At 38.6% G+C, this 18,844-nt stretch overlaps 1 protein-coding gene across 1 annotated transcript; it reads left to right on the forward strand.

Moving 5' to 3' along the window:
* Nucleotides 1–9,336: 9,336 nt before the first annotated feature.
* Nucleotides 9,337–11,346, forward strand: LOC143555286 (oxaloacetate tautomerase FAHD1, mitochondrial-like). Its single transcript, XM_077044867.1, has 7 exons — nucleotides 9,337–9,457; nucleotides 9,538–9,703; nucleotides 10,438–10,490; nucleotides 10,575–10,637; nucleotides 10,738–10,788; nucleotides 10,920–11,037; nucleotides 11,114–11,346. The coding sequence occupies exons 1-7, from the start codon at nucleotides 9,365–9,367 to the stop codon at nucleotides 11,221–11,223; spliced, it is 654 nt and encodes a 217-aa protein (XP_076900982.1). The 5' UTR covers nucleotides 9,337–9,364; the 3' UTR covers nucleotides 11,224–11,346.
* Nucleotides 11,347–18,844: the final 7,498 nt, after the last annotated feature.

Below are 18,844 nucleotides of genomic sequence, written 5' to 3' on the forward strand. Positions count from 1 at the left end.
CCCCTCCTCCGCGCTCGCCTCCACCGCGTCCCCTGGCGGTGTTCGCTCCTCCACGGCGCCCTTCCCCCCCCCCCCCCACACTCTTTTCAAGGCGCTCATAGCGGCAAGTCTTAGAATTATCATGCAAAAGTTTTCAAAAGTTACCTGTAGTTCAATTTAGTACATGCATTGTAGTCGAGAAAAGTGGGTTTGAAATTCCGTAGATCATAGGGGCGTGATTTCTTGTCAATTTTAAACCTTCATAACTTATATATACTTCTAGAAACTGTAAACTATAAAATATATTGATTTCTAACACTTCAAATATCATATTTACCTAATAGTATTTATTCAATAAAGTATTAAAATAACACATGACCTTTTTACGTGTGTTTCTTTTCAAAGATACGGTCATTTTTCCTATAAAAACATCACCACATAGGCATAGAAGTTATACCCTAACGGAATTTAAAAAAAAAAAACAATATGATGTTTTATTATTAATTATCTGAAATAAAGGTACAAAAATGTATTGGATTACATCGAAACAGAAGGCAAGCGGGCAACAAGCTGCGCCGCTACCCCCCTTTTGAATCGCAAAACCCAATCTTTTAAAAACTATATTTGCTGATCTTGGAGTCATAACGGAATTTATTCATCTAATTAATAAAGGTACACACACGTTTTCATAAGACCATCTCCAATAAATGTGTTTTTTGAATGCTATATGATACTTGACACATAAAAATACCTCATCTCTCCTCCATCATCTCTCTTCTCTCTACCACTCATCTCACAAATTCATTTTTAATACATTCTTTATCAAGAATCTTATTTCACTCTCTCTCCTTCACACTGTAACCTCTCTCATTCACATCACATATTTCTTCTAAAAAACACCTTAAAATTTGGGAAAATTCCTAAAATAGTCCATTTTAGAAAGAGAAATATCAAAATAGTCCTTTTTTGTTGATTATTTTCAAGAATTTGTACTTGGAAGACACGTTGAAAGAAGATATAAATTATAAGGGAGCAGGCCAAAGACTTAAAAATATGTAGGGAGCAGACCAAATATGAGAAATATTGATGGGAAAGTCCAAATTATTTTAAAATATTAATGGAAAAGTTCATATTTTTTCTTAACATTTCTTCTCAAAATATAGTCTCCAAAGACTGTTTTTTTATGTTTCTTACTTGAGCCGTACATATATTCAAATTCTAGAAAATTGAGCTTTTTAAAATTCGTCTTGGGGGACGCATTTCAGAGACATTTGTTATTAGGAGACGAGATTATTGTATTTCTTCAAAATAATCTTCTTCTTCTTCTTCCATCCTTCATGTTACAGACACACACACACTTATACATACATATATGTGTGTGTGTGTGTGTGTGTATTCATCAAATCCCCATGAAGAAAAGCATTATTGACATCTAGCTGAAATAGAGGCCAACTTCTCTTTGTAGCAACAACTACAAGGGTTCGAATAGTAGTCATCTTGATAACATGAGAAAAGGTTTCAATGTAATTAATCCCTTCTTTTTTAGTATCTCCTTTCATCACCAATATAGGCTTACAACGTTCAACAGTCCCATCCGTGTTGTGTTTAACTTTAAACACCACTTTTTTTTCCAGGGGGGAGATCAGTAACGACCCAAGTTTGATTGATTTTGAAAAGCCTTAACTCAGCGTGCATGGCATCTTGCCATTCAGGAATACCAGCAGCTTTCTTATATGAAGTAGGCTCATGTAAATCAGAGATTGCTTGGGTGAGAGATTGGCTGGAAGGAAGAACTTGAGAAGAAGAACAAGAGATAGAAGAAGACAAAGAATTAGTGACAATGTGGAAACAATGATGAGAAAATTCAGAGTTTTTTTTTGTGAACATATTCATTTAAGTATGAGGGCGGAGCAGATGTTCTCGAAGATCTTCGAACATGATCAGGGTGAGCATTAGAAAGAGGAACATGGATAGGAACGGAAGATGAAGGATTAGGAGTAGGATAAGTAGGAGTTGAAAGAAGAGTAGAAAAAGGATCATCAAAAAATCGATTGATAAGATCAATAGATGGAAAAATGAAACTATCTTTGGATTTAGTTATAGAGGGAAATAAAGCTTTAAAGAAAACAACGTCTCATGAAATGGAAACCTTGTTTGTGTCAAGGTCATACAATTTGTATGCCTTTTTATCAAGAGGATAACCTAGAAAAACACAAGATACAGCCCTTGGTTTGAATTTATCTCTTCCATAAGATAAGGTGGAAACATAAGCAAGAAAAGCAAAAGACTTCAAATGATCATATGAAGGAGTCTTTCTTGTTAAAACCTCATAAGGGGTTTTATTGTTAAGAATTTCGGTAGAATACCGATTGATTAAATGTGTTTCAGTTAACACACAATCACCCCAAATTGAACCGGCAGCTTAGATTGAAACATAAGAGCTCTTGAGGTTTCAAGCATATGTTTAGGCATTCTTTCAACAATTCCGTTTTGTTGAGGGACAGCTACACAAGTGGTCTTTTGAATAATTCATTTACTCAACAAATAAGCACTTTGAATTGATCCAGGCCCCAGTTCAAAAGCTTTATTGGATCTGATGCATTTCACAGTGGTGCCAAACTGGTGCTAACCATTTTAATAAAAGATTGAAGTATAGTAAAAACATTGCTTTTTGTTGAAAGCAAGTGTGTCCATGTAGTCCTACTGAAATCATCCACTATGGTTAGAAAATATCTAAAACATTGTATGTAGGTGTGTGATACGGCCCCCAAACATCGATATGAATTAGCTCAAAGATTTACTAGTTGATGTGGTACTAGTAGGAAATGACAGCTTATGTTGTCATGCCTTAGGAGTTAGGATAAATATCACAATGCTCAATAGATTTTTTGGAATCATTAATGAAATGTAATTGTTTCAGTTTGTAACTTGGTAAATGTCCAAGTGTGTTGCGCCAATTTCACAATTTACAACAGAGTTACACACAATATTGGAAACAAAAGAATTAACAAGAAAATGTTTAGTGGCGTCGAGAAGGTAAAGACCATTGAGCATATCACCAAGAGCCTATGGCCTCTTCAGAGAATGGTCCTGCAAAACACAAGCATTTAAAAAAAAAGACAATACCGTTAGTATTAATGCATAATCTTGAGATGAAGAGAAGATTATGTGTAAAATATGGCACGAAAAGAACATTCGACAAAGAAATTTCATCGGTCAAAAGAACAGTCCCATATTGATGGACTGTGATAGATGTGCCATTAGGAAGAATGATAAAGATAAGATTTTTAAGAAAAGAAAAGCTTGAAAACATATTTTGAACATGGCACATATAATCATTGGCACCAGTGTCAACGATCCTTTAGAATAATGTTTTAAAGAATTGCAAGGCATTATACCTCTGAAAGATTCCTGATTGATGGTTGTGGCATGATTAACAGTAGATGTAGTTGAAGCACCAGATTGAATTTTAGTTTGCTGTAATAGAATCATGAGATCATTGTATTGTTGCTGAGTTATGGCTTGATGTTGTTCAAATTGATTCTTATGACTACTTTGCCCTTGATCTTCAGCAAGACTAGCAAACTTCTTGCCTTTGGTGACTTTGAAATCCTTGGGAAAACCAAAAAGCTTATAACACTTGTTGACCGAATGCCCATTCTTTTTGAGATGAGTGCACACCAAGGTTCTTCTATTCTATCTTGTTCCTCCACTGGTGGGACTTTCATTGCGCGCATTCATAGATGTAGAAGAAGCAATGAAATTAGTGGTGGTATGCATCTTCTTCTGTTTCTCATCTTGTATGAGGATACCATAAGCACGGTTGATAGAAGGAAGTGGTTGCATCATCAAAATGTTGCTTCTGATCATGTCATAGCTAGGATTAAGACCAACAAGAAATTGAATCAGCCTCCGATCTTCTTCTCTTTTTGCAAACAATTGTGCAGCTCCACATGTACATGAGGGAATAGTATTAATAGCATTCAACTCATCCCAATTTGATTTCATCTTGGTAAAGTATGTAGCAATATCATTGCTACCATGAGTGATTTGGCAAGGGTTCTTTTGTAACTGATAAAACTTAGCACCTTTTGTCTGACCATATCAAGTGTTCAACTCATTCCAAAGCATCTGAGCAGTTTCAAAATACAAGACACCATCACTGATATCATGAGTAAGGGTGTTGAGAATCCATGATATCCCCATATCATTGCAACGCTGCCAAAGTGCAATATATAGCTCGTTAACCGGCATAGTTAAAGTATTGTTAATGAAACTGAGCTTGTTTTCAGCAGACAAAGCGATCGTCATTGCTCTCTTCCATGCACCGAAGTCAGCACCATCAAAAATTTTGAGACAAGGATCATACCAGGATGATCCGAATGGTGAAGGTAAAGAGGGTTCGAATAATCGATGAACAAATTCGAAAGAACATAACTGTTCGAGTCTGCCATCGAACACAACAAAACGAAACAAACGCACGGGAAGAAGAATCGAATAAGGACCACTTATGCGCCGTATAAGGTGGTGAGTTATCGGCGTGAAAGTTATAAGCCGTGTAAGATACACGTTGAAAATACAGAAAATCTAGAGATGAAATACGGAGAAATATGAAACTTCGGTGAATGAAATCCGACGTCGAAACAGATCGTAGATTGAACGAAAAAAGAGTACGTCAAAAAACAAAAGAAAAGCCATCCAATTTCAAAAGAGATTAAATGAAACGAACGGAATTGATCAAGGAAAAATCAATTTCCAAACAAACACAAGAACAAAAACAAAACAACAGAACGAAGAGAGAAAACCGGCGAATCGAGAGAAATTGGTTGAAACGAAGAGCAGGATTAAGAACATTGCTCTAATACCATGTAAACGCTAAAGAACGATGACACAAAAAGAAAAAAAGTAGGGAAGAAAAAATCTAAATTATCAAAATGAAATTACAAAAAAAAGAAACAAGAAAACTATATATACAACGTAACATATGAGGCGCATATGTGAACAAATTTATGCGTCATATAACATATGCGCCGCATATGTTACGCTATATATATATAGTTTTTATTGTTTCTTATTTTTTGTAATTTTCATTCCAATGAAATAAAATTTTTTTCTTGCCTACTTCTTTTCTTTTTGTGTCATCGTTCTTCAACGTATATATATCTATACGGTTGTGTATATATATATATATATGCAACCGTATAGAATGAAAATTCATTTGAGTTATGAAATCCCTGTGTAACATCGTTTTTTTTACATGTGTAACATATGTTGTTACATTTAATACAAAACATCGAAAAAAAAATAAAAATTTATTTTGCTATTTTTTTACATTTTTTACTAACTTTTACATATATTTTCAGGAGAGAGAAAAAATTATTTTTGCATTTACATTTTCTATTAACTTTAATTTGTGGATCATAAGATTCAAATTTTAATTAAAAACATATAATTGAGAATGAGTTTCTAGAGTTTTTCTCAACTCAGGTGGGTTTTATTTTATCCTAACCACACACACACTAGGTTTTATCGCCCGTATTACAGGGGTGGCTTTCATTTTTCATTTCTAATATTTATATATTTTTTTTATTTTAATTTTATTTATTGTAAGGTATTTAATAATATACTTAGGGTTTGATGATGAAAGAGTTTCACAAATAAATGACAAGTTATAACCCGTTTAAAAATTATCTGGGTTTGGTGAGACTCATGACCCGCTTATTTTTTTACTATAAAATTCTTTCTTAATTAAAAATAATATATTTAAAAAAAATTGGATATTAGTTTTTAATATATCTCTTATAGGATTTTCATATCAAATATTTGGTGATATTAATTTTTAATATAATGAGATGTTATAACCCGTTTAAGGGTTATCTGGGTTCGGTGAGACCCATACCTGTCTATTCGGGTCAAATGCATAAGAAACTTCTATTTACAAATAAATCAATCTGATGGTTTGAGAGAATGTAGGAAGCAACCAGAAAGCTTTTTAAAATTTCGTTTATATATATACTAGATTTTATCCCCCGTATTACGGGGGTTGTTTTACATTATTCGTTTTTAATATTTCTATATATATATATATGGATTTTAATTTTATTTATTGTAAAAAAGTTAATAATATAATTAGGGTTTGATAAGGAAAGGGTTCGTTATAACCCATTTAATAGCTATCTGAGTTTGGTGAGACCTTTACCTGTTAATTTGGGTCAAATGTGTGAGAATAAAGCAATCTGATGGCTTGAGAGAATGGTTGTTTTACATTTTTTGTTTTTTAATATTTATTTTTTGGATTTGAATTTTCTTTATTGTAAGAAAGTTAATAATATACTTACACTGCATTCATGGGGTTAAAATATAAAGAAAAGAAATGATAAGACTGGACAGGGGAAGAAAGGAAAATAAATTATATACTTAAAAGGCATTCTCGAGTTAAATAAAAGAAAAGAAAAGAAAGTGTTAATTAAATTCTTGAGTTAGATCGAAAAGAAAAAATAGGAAAAAAAATAATAATTTTACAATTATGCCCTCATAGCCAAATGAAAAAGAGAATTAAGATAAGGTAAATTAGTAATATTGTAATTGACTATAAACTTTCCTTCACAATTAGGCTATATTTGGCTGGAAAGTTTTGGAGGAAAAAAGACTTAACTTTTTTTTCCATTCTCTTTATTTTCTTGAAAAAAAACTCAAGAATGAAAAAAGTAAAGTTTTCTTATCTTTTATTTTTCAAACCCTTAAATAAAAAACTTAAGAATAAAGTATTAGGGTTTGATGATGAAGGGATTTCATAAATAAATGATATGTTATAACCCGTTTAAAAGTTATTTGGATTTGGTGACCCATGACCCGGTTATGTTTTTTACTATAAAATTGTTTACTAATTATAAATAATATATTTTTTTTTAAAATTAGATATTAAATTTTAGTATATCCCTATTTTATAGGATTTTCATATCAAATAATTGGTAAGATTAATTTTTAATTTAATGAGATGTTATAACTCGTTTAAGAGCTATCTGGTTTTGGTAAGACCCATAACCATGAATTTGGGTTAAATCAATGAGAGGCCTCCGTTTAAAAATCAAGAAATCTAATGGCTTTCATAAAAGAGGGAGCGACCACATCGCGACACATAAGATTTTTGGGTTTTCGTTTATATTATATATATATATATTTATATATATATATATATATATATTTAAGACTAAGATAATAACACTAAACTCTTTCTTTTATATGGTGCGGCCGACCCATGGCCAAGCCATAGATCCACCGCTGACCGACATAATTTCTCTCTTCCATAAGCATACGACCCATGGCTAAGCCAAGATCCACCGCTGATCGAAACAATTTCTCTCTTCCAGCATTGGGGCGTAATATATTATTTCATTAGTAATATATTACTTTATAAATTCCAAACTCTACATGTTACCAACTTTTTAAAGTTTCCCTATTCGGCCAACTCTGCGCTCTTGGTATCACATTTGTTTTGGATGCAAAATGTCACGTCTTAAAATCCGATTAAAATTATAAATTTTACACGTCACTAACATCTTAAAGTTTACTCATACATCATGAAGGAATCACTTTATATAAACTCATTAATAAATTACACGCATCTTAATCCTAAACATGTGGATACTATAAAAAAAAACTATGTTGGCCTAGAGGTGCACAAATCGGTTTTTTTAAAAAAACCGGTTCAGTTAATAACCGGACCGGTTTTTCTTGGCCTGGAAAAAAACCGGTTTTTAAATAACCGGACCGGTTTATTAACCGGTTTTTTTGGTGCAAAACTCGGACCGGTCTAACCGGTTAGGACCGGTTTAGAAACCGGTTAGAACCGGTTAATAACCGGTTTTTTTAATTAACCGGTTTTTTTTTTTAAATAACCGGTTAATAACCGGTTTTTTTCATAATAACCGGTTTTAAAATTAACCGGTTTTTTTCATAACCGGTTCAGTAACCGGTTTTTTCTCTAGAACTTGTAACCGATATACGAACCGGCGGTTACTAAACCGGTCAAACCGGTTTTTAAATAACCGGTTTTCGGTTTAAACCGTTGAACCGGTTCACCAACCGGTTTTTTTGCCCATCTGAGCCGTTCATAATAGAAACAAAAGCAGTCAAAATTTTTGTTCGGTTAAAATCAGTTAAATTCTTATTTGATTATTCAGTTCGGTTAAATATCTATTGATTTCGATTTAGTTAATCTTTTGTTACCATCTGATAACCATATTCCGTTTGGTTTTTTGTTACGATCAAATAACCATATTCAGTTCGTTTTGTTTTGTTTTTTTTTCTTCTTATGTTTTTGTTAAAATGACAAAATAATAAGCTGAGTTAGAGGTGTCAAAAAACTGGTTTGGCCTCGCTAACCTAGTTTGTAAACCGACCCACTTCATCAAAAAATCCCGTTTCGGCCAAAAATCCCAAAATTGGTTTGGACCCAACGCAACCCAACCCGCCACATGCTAGTTCGTAGAGATGCACAAAAAACCCGAATCCGGAACCGGACCCGAAAAAATACTCGGAACCGGTTTTTTTTATACCCGAACCCGAACCTACCCGTAGGGTACGGATAGGGTATGCATTTCGGTACCAAAACCCGTACCCGGAACCGGGCCCGATTTATACCCGGTAATACCCGAAACCTGGAACCGGTTCTATACCTGGAACCGGGTTTTTCCAATACCCGAAATCGGGTTTTTCAAATACCCGATCTATACCCGAAATTACCCAAAAATTACCTCAAAAATACTCAAAAATACCCCTAAAAATTGTAACCACTTAAAAAATCTAATATATACCAGAAAAAAAACCCGGAAAAAGCCCAAAAAAAACCCAAAAATAGGGTTTTCAATATCCGAAAATAGGGTATTCAAATTCCAGGTTTTAAAATACCCGGTTCTATACCCGACTTGAACCCGATGCTAGGGTATGGTTTTTAGAGAGAATACCCGGACCCGAACCCGACCGGGGTATTGCCAATACCCGATTTTCCAATAACGGGTCATACCCGAACCCGGGTATTTGAAAAACCCAATTTGTGCACCTCTACTAGTTCGTAGTCTTGTTCCCTGAAACTAGTTTTGGACCCAACCCCAATTGATTTGATAGGTTCAAACATCTTTCCTCCTAAACCTGTTTATACCCAAACCATTTTTTACAAACCGAAGCGCGAACCGATTTAAAAAAAAAAGAAAAGAAAAGAAAAGAAAAACTAGTTTTGTAATTGAGCCCATAATGTAAGAAACTGGGCTTTCATGGGATAAGTCCAAAATCCAAATGCAAGTAAAGAGTTTGACTGACTACAGTAACGTTGAACAAGACACCGTGTACCTATTTGAATCTCCGTCGTCGGAAACCGTTACCAACAATGGACAAACTACTAAGCGTCGGGACCAAAATCGTCGCCGTCGGCCGTAACTACGCCGCTCACGCCAAAGAACTCGGCAACGCCGTCCCCATGGTTTGCTCTATTCGATCTTAATTGTCAAATGCCATATTCAATTGAATCGATTATGTGTGTAATGAATGAATTAATATCAGGAGCCGGTGTTGTTTATGAAACCTACGTCTTCATACTTGGAAAATGGCGGAACGATCGAAGTACCGCATCCGTTGGAATCGCTGGATCATGAGGTGGAATTGGCGGTTGTTATTAGTAAGAAAGCTCGTGATGTTCCTGAAGCAACCGCCATGGATTACGTCGGAGGTAATCCCATCTGATAACCCATTATTCGGTTATTGTTACGGTTAATGTGTCTTCGTTTACTGACTTTAGCTGAAACCGAACCTTGGAACCCCGCAACCAACTTGGAAATATATTAGCTTTGAAACTTCATAATTGAGCTTGGAACACCATAACCGAACCATTTTAACAGAAACAAAGAAAAAAAAAACATTGGACAATTAACCAGACTTGGCTGAAACGGACCCATAACCGACGATTAACTGACCTATGGTTGGTTAACAAACCATCCGATTATGGTTATGGTTAAGCCCTTTTCTTTTTTTTTTCTTTTTTCTTTTTTTTTGTACCGACAGTGGTTATGGTTAAGCAATCTTTCATAACCAAAGCTCAGTCATGGATATGATTAAACTTTTATTTTTTGAACGCCAATGGTTATGGTTAAGCAATCTTTCATAACCGAAGCTCCGTATGGTTATGGTTACGCAAAACCAAACCGATTTGACACCCCTAGCAGTTAACATCATTTCTAATAAATTAAGAAAATCGAGTGAGGTTTACACACAATTTCTTGTTTGTACTCTGCAATTTCGTAAATTCTTGACATTGACATTTGGATTTAGGTTTACACATTATCTTTTATCTGAAATTAGCCCCTGATTATGACTGTCACAGATAAGCAAAATAAAAGGAAACAAAAAGATGATTCTTTATAGAACATATTCATGATCTCAAGTCGGATATTTGTTTAATTTCAGGCTATGCACTTGCGCTGGATATGACTGCAAGGGAAATACAGGCTTCTGCAAAGGTAAAACCATGTTTTCTGTTTTTGAAAAAAAAAAGTGTTATTATACAGCATACTCACATTTTACTGGCTTATTTTACATACCAGTCGGCAGGTCTACCATGGACAGTTGCTAAAGGCCAGGACACTTTCACACCAATCAGCTCCATTGTAAGAATTATAAACTTTTCATAAATTTTGTTACGCAAGTTTTTTTTTTGATCTTGTTATGTTATTATAAGTTGATGGTAAAATGATAAATCTGTTGCAGCTTTCATTATCAAGGGTGCCAGATCCTCATAGCTTGGAATTGTGGTTAAAGGTACATCATTTTATTAACTTGTGCACAGCTTTTACATTTTATGTTTATAAGTCGATGCATATAAGTTTTGCAATAAAAAAACAATGTTTTTTACTTTTCTTTCTTCATCCAAATTAATGTTATCTCCTTAGGTAGATGGAGAAATAAGGCAAAAAGGATCAACAGAGGATATGATTTTCAAGATCCCGTATTTGATCAGTCATATTAGTAGTATTATGACACTTCTCGAAGGCGATGTTATACTAACAGGTATCTTTATAAACTGTTTTCGTGACTCTACATTTATACCATTATTCTAATGTGGCCGGATATATTTGGTGAGCAGGAACCCCAAAAGGTGTCGGGCCAGTCAAAGTTGGTCAAAAGATTGAAGCTGGCATAACAGGTCTGTTGGATGTGCACTTTGATGTTGGAAGACGCCAAAAGTCGTTATAGAAGTCCCGAGTTGAAAGTTGAAACACGTTTTCGAGCGTGTTTGGTTGTTTGAATTTGGCTCTATTGTGTTTAAACATAACTTCAACAGTTACATTTGCTTGTAGCATTCGAAATTTGGATGATAATAATCCCTTGAAACAGTTGAGAATAAACATTTGGTTGTTTCAAACTACGTTATTGAAGGGGTATGCACCCGCCTTAACATCGAGCGGGGCGGGTCAACCCACAAGATATAGACAAGAGGCTTGAAAACCTATGCGCAAGCGCATGGATGTCATGAAGACACAAAGCCAAAACCTATGCGCAAGCGCATGAAACATCTGCGCGTGGCGCATATCACATATGCACACAACACACACATTTAGTGTGAGAATAAAGAGAAGACCCTGCGCATCCCCGGGATAGGCGCATAAAGGCCGCGCGTAAGCGACACACAACAAATGAGACAATAGTCTAATCCAAATCAGGATAAGGACAACCATGATTGTACTCATCAGACAACCTTCCAGAAGGTATCTTTTAAGGAATAAAGAATGTGCTGATGTTGACAGCTGCCAATGAAGGGTGGACAACTCAGCAAAGCCCATGTGCCACCACGTGATGGCACATGGGTCAGGTGAAAGACCTTGGTCAGAGAATAATCAATAAAAAAGCACCAGGTGTCCTAAGTACACGTGGCGCGAAGCAACAGGAGGAGGCCAAAAAGGCCCCAATTGGGTCTGAGCCAAATCATTGGAAACCCTAATACTATAAATACCACACCACCTCCATAGCTGGAGGCAGGGAAGAAAATATATTCTAAGTCCTTTACTCATTTTTAGATTCTGATTATCCTCTCCTACAATATCTGATTCTCACACCGGAGGGTTACCCCAAAGAGGACCCCTCTGTCCCTTTCTGAGGGGTAAGCTCACGGTACTGTTCGTTTTGTAGGTGGAAGAACTCGTATCTCGGAAAACCATCGGTGATATAGCACACTCGTACCCGAGGAACGTTGATCGTATACAAGTAAGTCGATACACGCTTCTTCATTGGCGCCATCACCTGTTACAACGGCAACAAAACCACTATTTCATCAATTTTCTCTCTGAAAATCTTCACCATGGTTTCCGGTGTTCGAAACAACGATCAAGTTCTGGAGGATAATGAGCTTGAGGATGTTAATGAGGGACATCAGGTTCTGAGGGCGCCGCGTGACACTGCGCGCACCACCAGTAACCATCCCTTCAACACAACACCTCATAATCAAACTGAAACTCCCCCAGACGATCTCACGTTCCAAAATCTGACTGGTACAAAACAAAAAGGACCAATGGGCCCGGAAGTTGAAACCAATGACCCTAAAGAATGGCTCATAAACGAACAACGGCGTTTAATGGACAAATACAATGAGTTGGTAAAACACAAAAAGTTAGCCGATTTAACACAAAGGCTCGCATTTGATAAACAAACCATTCAAGGAACAACAAAAAAGACGCGCGCACTGGAAGACGGTCATTCTGTTCACACCGAACAAGTTGATATTAGTGATGAGGAAGAGGTGCACAGCATGAAGAAGACGCGAGATACTCATGCAGGAAGTTCACAGCTTCGCGCACACATGCACATAGCACCTGGAGCCAAAGCTGATATGGATTTATACACACCATACAACCCACAAGCGAAAGGGCAAGTGGACGTAACCATACCATATAGGCCAGCCATCTTGGTAAAACATTCAAAATTCGCTGAGCGCATTGCGAAGGCTCCCATTCAACACAAAACCAAGATGCCAAGTGGTTTAGGCAAGTACGATGGTACAACAGATCCAGATGATTTCTTACAAGGTTTTTATAACACTGGAAACTTAGAAAGCTGGACGATGCCAACATGGTGTCACATGTTTGCTCGCTGCCTCACGGGTGCAGCGCGTGTCTGGTTCGAAAGCTTGCCGACAGGACAAATCGATGGGTTCGAAGAGCTATTGGAAAAGTTCCAGGCTCACTTTGTACAGCAGCGCAGACACACGCGCGACCCCGATGACATCATGTACTGCTTACGCAGGAATGATGAAACCATTGAAGACTACATAACTCGTTTCAATCAGGAATCTCTTGCAATTGGAGGCATCACTGAACAACTCTTGCGCGTGGCCTTTATACAAGGTGCGCGCAGTGATCAACTCCGCAGAGCTCTCGTGAGCAGAGAAGGCATGCCAACCACTTGGGCTAAGCTTATGGAAGCATCGCGAATCTTCGCGCGAAATGAAAAACAAATTGCCCAAGACAGAGCAAGAGATAAAGGGCATCAAACAGAAGCACCACGCAACAATGAAAGGAGGGGCAAACAAAACTCCATATGGTCCAGGTTGCAACAAACCAATTATTCTCCTGCAGAAAAGCAAGCGCAACAAAGTTCACCCAACCCCAAAAAGACATTCTTAATCGCGGAGAAGGTGACAAGAAGGAAGGCGGCAGAGAGCCTAACAGACCTCTACCAAGAATATGGACTCCCCTCACCAAAACGCCTTCGCAAGTGTTAAGCACAGAGAATGTCCAGTTTAAAAACCCCAGGCCATTACTCCATAAGGGACCACCGAACAGTGGCAAATATTGTGAGTTTCACAAATCCACAGGGCACAACACCGATGCATGCCATCATTTGAAGGATGCGATCGAAAAAGATGTGAAATCAGGCAAGTTGGCTCACCTGGTAAAAAATCCAAGACCAGAGAACGAACAACCAGACGGAGCCTCAGCCAGTAAAAAATTCAAAAGAATCTGTGTAGCTGAAGGAAGAAGGCAAGGGCAAGGATCGAGGAAGAGAAGCGCGCAAATCCAAGGGGATTGGCGCGAGCAACAAGTAATCTTTCCAAGAATCAGAGGAGGCCCGTCTATCAGCAGTCCTCTAGTCATCACTGCACACATCGCTCATTATGAGGTGTCAAGAGTCCTGGTGGACACCGGTAGTGAGTCAGACATCATGTATGAGCAATGTTTCAGGAAGCTGGATCCAGCAGACCAAGCAAGGCTCGAAGTTGTGAGTGCACCAATCTCGGGTGTCTCAAACGAAATTATTCACCCCCTAGGTCAGATACAATTCGAACTAACTATGGGGGATGAGAAGCACAAGCGAGCTGAAATTGTCAACTTCCTGGTCTTGCCCACCACTTCATGCCATAGTATGATCTTGGGTAGAGGAACGATTGCCCAATTCAACGCCATACCGTCACCAGCGCATGGCGCGTTGGGGTTCCCAACACCAACAGGAGTAACATTTGTGTACCGAGATCATTTATGCGCAGTAATAAGTATACATCGAGAGGGGAGAATGAAGCTTCCAGTGGCAAACAACGCGCCAGATGAATGGATTCTCAACCCAAAATTCCCAGAACAAACAATCACAATCGGAGCTACGATATCAGATGACACAAGAGTGAGAATGAAAAGATTGCTCACAACGTATATGTCAGTCTTCGCGTGGCAACATTCTGATATGACTGGGGTTCCGCGAGACCTGGCGCAGCACTCTCTCAACACATTCAAGTCCGTGGAGCCAATTGCTCAAAAGAAAAGAGTCATGGGAGACGAGAAGACAAAGGCCATGAATGAGCAAGTAGAAGATCTACTGCGCGCGAATATCATTCGCCCAATACGATATCAAACATGGGTAGCCAATCCTGTGATGGTAAAGAAGAGCAACGGGTCATGGAGAATGTGCATTGATTTCAAGGACCTCAACAAGGCGTGTCCAAAAGATTGTTACCCCCTCCCAAACATTGACATGAAGGTGGACTCTGTGGTGCCGTTTAAGCTCAAATGTTTCCTGGATGCCTATAAGGGCTATCACCAAATTCAAATGGCACCACAGGATGAAGACAAGACTGCTTTCAGAACTGACAAGGGTGTTTTCTGTTACACAAAAATGCCCTTTGGTTTGAAGAATGCAGGAGCCACTTACCAAAGACTCATGGATGCAATTTTCAACGAGCAGATTGGAAAAAACTTAGAAGTCTACGTGGATGATTTGGTGATTAAAAGCAGGGTGGAAAAACAAATGCTCAAAGACATCGAAGAAACCCTTCGGCGCCTAAAGGAAGTAAACATGAAGCTCAACCCGAGCAAATGCACATTCGGCGTGGAAGAAGGGAAATTTCTCGGCGTAATGGTCACCAAGGATGGTTTCAAGGTGAACCCAGAGAAGGTGGAGGCTATCCTCGGCATGCCCTCACCATCCACCATGAAGGAAGTTCAAAAGTTGAATGGTAGATTGATATCAATTAACAGGTTCCTAGCAAACCATGCAAGCAAATCTACCCCATTCATTAACACATTGAGAAATTGCTTAAAGAAAAGCCAATTCAAGTGGATGCCTGAGGCCGAGCAAGCTTTCAGTGAGATAAAAGAATGTCTGATAAATCTGCCTGCGCTCACAGCTCCACTACCTGGTGAAACTTTAACGTTGTACCTGTCAGCAGGAGAGCGCGCCATTGGCGCAGTATTATTGGTGGATCGCAAGGGAATCCAAACACCAATTTATTATGTAAGTTGGGTGCTGACAGATCCTGAGACGCGCTACACCATCATAGAAAAGTTAGTTTTATCACTAACGCATGCGTCGCGCAAGCTATACAGATATTTCAATGGTCATCCTGTTGAAGTCCTGACTGATTACAACATCCAACAAGTCTTGCGACGTCCCTCGCTCTCAGGAAGGCTGACAAAATGGGCGCTGGAATTAGGGTAGCACACGATCACCTATAAGCCTCGTCCAGCAATCAAGGGACAAGTCTTAGCTGATTTCATCGCAGAAATCCCTGAAGGAAAAGTCGAAGAGGCTCAGCGCGAAGTAGACCCTCCGCAAGCCAATAATGAAGAAAACGTTTGGAGATTATTCACTGATGGAGCTTCAAACAACGAAGGGTCCGGCGCAGGCCTCAAACTGGTGGATCCAGAAAATCATGAGTATACTTACGCAATCAGGTTGGATTTCAAGAGCACCAACAATGAAGCTGAGTATGAAGCCCTGCTGGCTGGTTTGCGCATCTCGCACAAGTTCGGAGTTAAAAAGCTAGAGGCTCATGTAGATTCATACCTGGTAGCAGCACAAGTCAATGGCCTTTATGATGCCAAGGAGAACACCATGCCTTTGTATCTAGAGCAGGCGAAGAAACTCACCGAACAATTTGACTTTTTCAGAATCATACACATTCCGCGCAGTTAAAATAAGTCTGCCGACGCGCTAAGCAAGATGGCATCAACCAGCTTCGATCATTTTGGCAAAGATATCAGGGTGGAAGTAATGAGCAACCCGTCAGTGGGAGCGAAGTCTGTTCTTGTAATTCATACAACACCTTCATCATGGATAACTCCAATAATGGAATTCTTGAAGGAGGGAAAGGTACCAGACGATCGCGCACAGGCGAGGAAGATAAGAGACAAGTCGCAGAACTACGAAATGCTCGATGGTACGTTATATCGACGCTCTTATCTTGGACCACTCATGAAATGCCTAGACGCTGAGGAAGCAAGCTATGTGATCAGAGATATACACGAAGGAATCTGTGGAATACATGCTGGCCCGCGCATGGTGGTCGCTAAGGCTATGAACGCAGGTTACTATTGGCCAGGCATGTACTTGGACGCGTTAAAAGAGATCCAAAAATGCAAAGCGTGTCAGAGCTATGCGTCAAATACCATGCGGCCAAAGAACAACTTGATCCCGGTGACCTCTGCATGGCCTTTCCACAAGTGGGCAATCGATATTGTGGGTCCCTTATCACAAGCGCCAGGGCGAGTAAAGTTTTTGGTAGTGGCAGTAGACTATTTCACAAAATGGGTTGAAGCCAAGCCACTGGCAAAAATCACAGCCGAGGCAATGAAGCAATTTATTTGGAGCCACATCGTATGCCGTTTTGGCCTGCCCATGGAAATCTTGAGCGACAATGGCAAACAATTCACTGACAGGAAGATATCCAGTTGGTTCAAGGAATTGCACATCAATCAGGTCTTCACTTCAGTATACCACCCTCAAGGGAATGGCCAAGTGGAACGCGCGAACCAAAGCTTGCTGAATGGGCTGAAGAAAAGGTTGGAGGGAGAGTCCCATGCATGGGTCGAGGAGTTACCTAATGTCCTGTGGGCGCACAGGACATTAAGCAAAACCAGCAATGGTGAGTCCCTGTTCAGCCTAACATATGGAACAGAGGCTATGATTCCAGCAGAGATTGGATGCCCATCCTATAAAGTGCTCATGATGAGTAAGACGGATAACGAGCAAGAAAGGAGGTTGGATCTCAATTTACTTGAGGGACGTAGAGAGGCGGCTATCATCAGTGAAGCCAAATACAAGAAAAAGCTAGAAAAATACTACAATCAGCGCGTGAAAGAATGCCACTTCAAGAAGAATGATTTTCTCATTCGGAACAATGAAGCTAGTCGCGCAATACCCCCGGGAAAGATGTCTCCCAACTGGGAGGGACCTTATCAAGTCTCGGAAGAATTGGGAAAAGGCGCATACGCTTTAAAAGATTTAAATGGAAAGAAAATCCCACGCACATGGAACGCAGCACAACTTAGAAAATGTTTCAAGTAAAAGTTGTCAAGTTTGTAATCAAGGCTTTTTAAGCCATTACGAATAATGATACGCTCTACTTTTTCTTAATATGCGTTCTATTACCTTTTGCATACATGTTTCACACTTCCCTTTATTAATTTTGAGCAATATGACAACATTGTATTGACATCAAACTAAAAATAAAACGAAGTAAAGCATAGATGCGCGAGCTTCAAGCTCAGACGCGTTAACGAGTTTTAACTCTAAAACGTCAGGGCCTTAGCCCAATAATATGAGCCTTAGCTCAAATTACTCATAGCATCCATCCTACGTATTGCGCAGCTGGACCATAAAAATACCTAAGCACAACTAAGGCAAAGCACATGCCAAAGCATAGTTGTTAAGGTCTCAGGTCGGGGCCGCGCATGGGATTATAATGGATATAGGCAGAGTAACACATACTGACACGTAAAGGCTAAAAAACTCATTCATAATTCCCTATAATAAATGCACGATAACGTCGCGCAAAAGAGGAATAATGAAATGCCAAGGCACGTGTCAGCATATTCAGAATATCACAAAATAACTTGAAGTATGACAACTGTTAAGGATTGAGTAAAAATAATTTCCTTACAACCTTGTTCAAGTTTCAATGTGTAAGCATACCTTATATTCAACAAGCACACACATGCAATATAAAGAGATGAATTGGGAATGCGCAAGATGCGAATAAGGGAAAAACAAAATTTCATTCCGAAACATAGAAGTTTACAAATTTACAAATGACGAGGTAGAAACTACAAACAAAAAAAAAAAAAAAACAAGAAGGGCTTTTCAAGTCTCTATGTTAATATCAGCCTCTTCATCCTCCTCCTCATTATTTCCTCCCTCAGCATCTGGCGCAACCCGCTCCTCGTCATCTCCAAACTTACCATAATCAAGCTGTTCGTCTTGAATATAGTCGTCTTCTGTCATGATAGCGTCAGGAGTAGGTCCTTTGGCCACGCCAGAGCCGCTGGCAGAGGTAGCGTTGCCCGCGCCATCATCATTGCCACCAGTCCCTTCACATTTATCAAGTAATTTCTTT

The sequence above is a fragment of the Bidens hawaiensis genome, unplaced genomic scaffold (assembly GCF_021521415.1).
Source record: "Bidens hawaiensis isolate Kalapana, Puna unplaced genomic scaffold, B.hawaiensis_p1.1 tig00018033_1, whole genome shotgun sequence".
NCBI lineage: Eukaryota > Viridiplantae > Streptophyta > Magnoliopsida > Asterales > Asteraceae > Bidens > Bidens hawaiensis.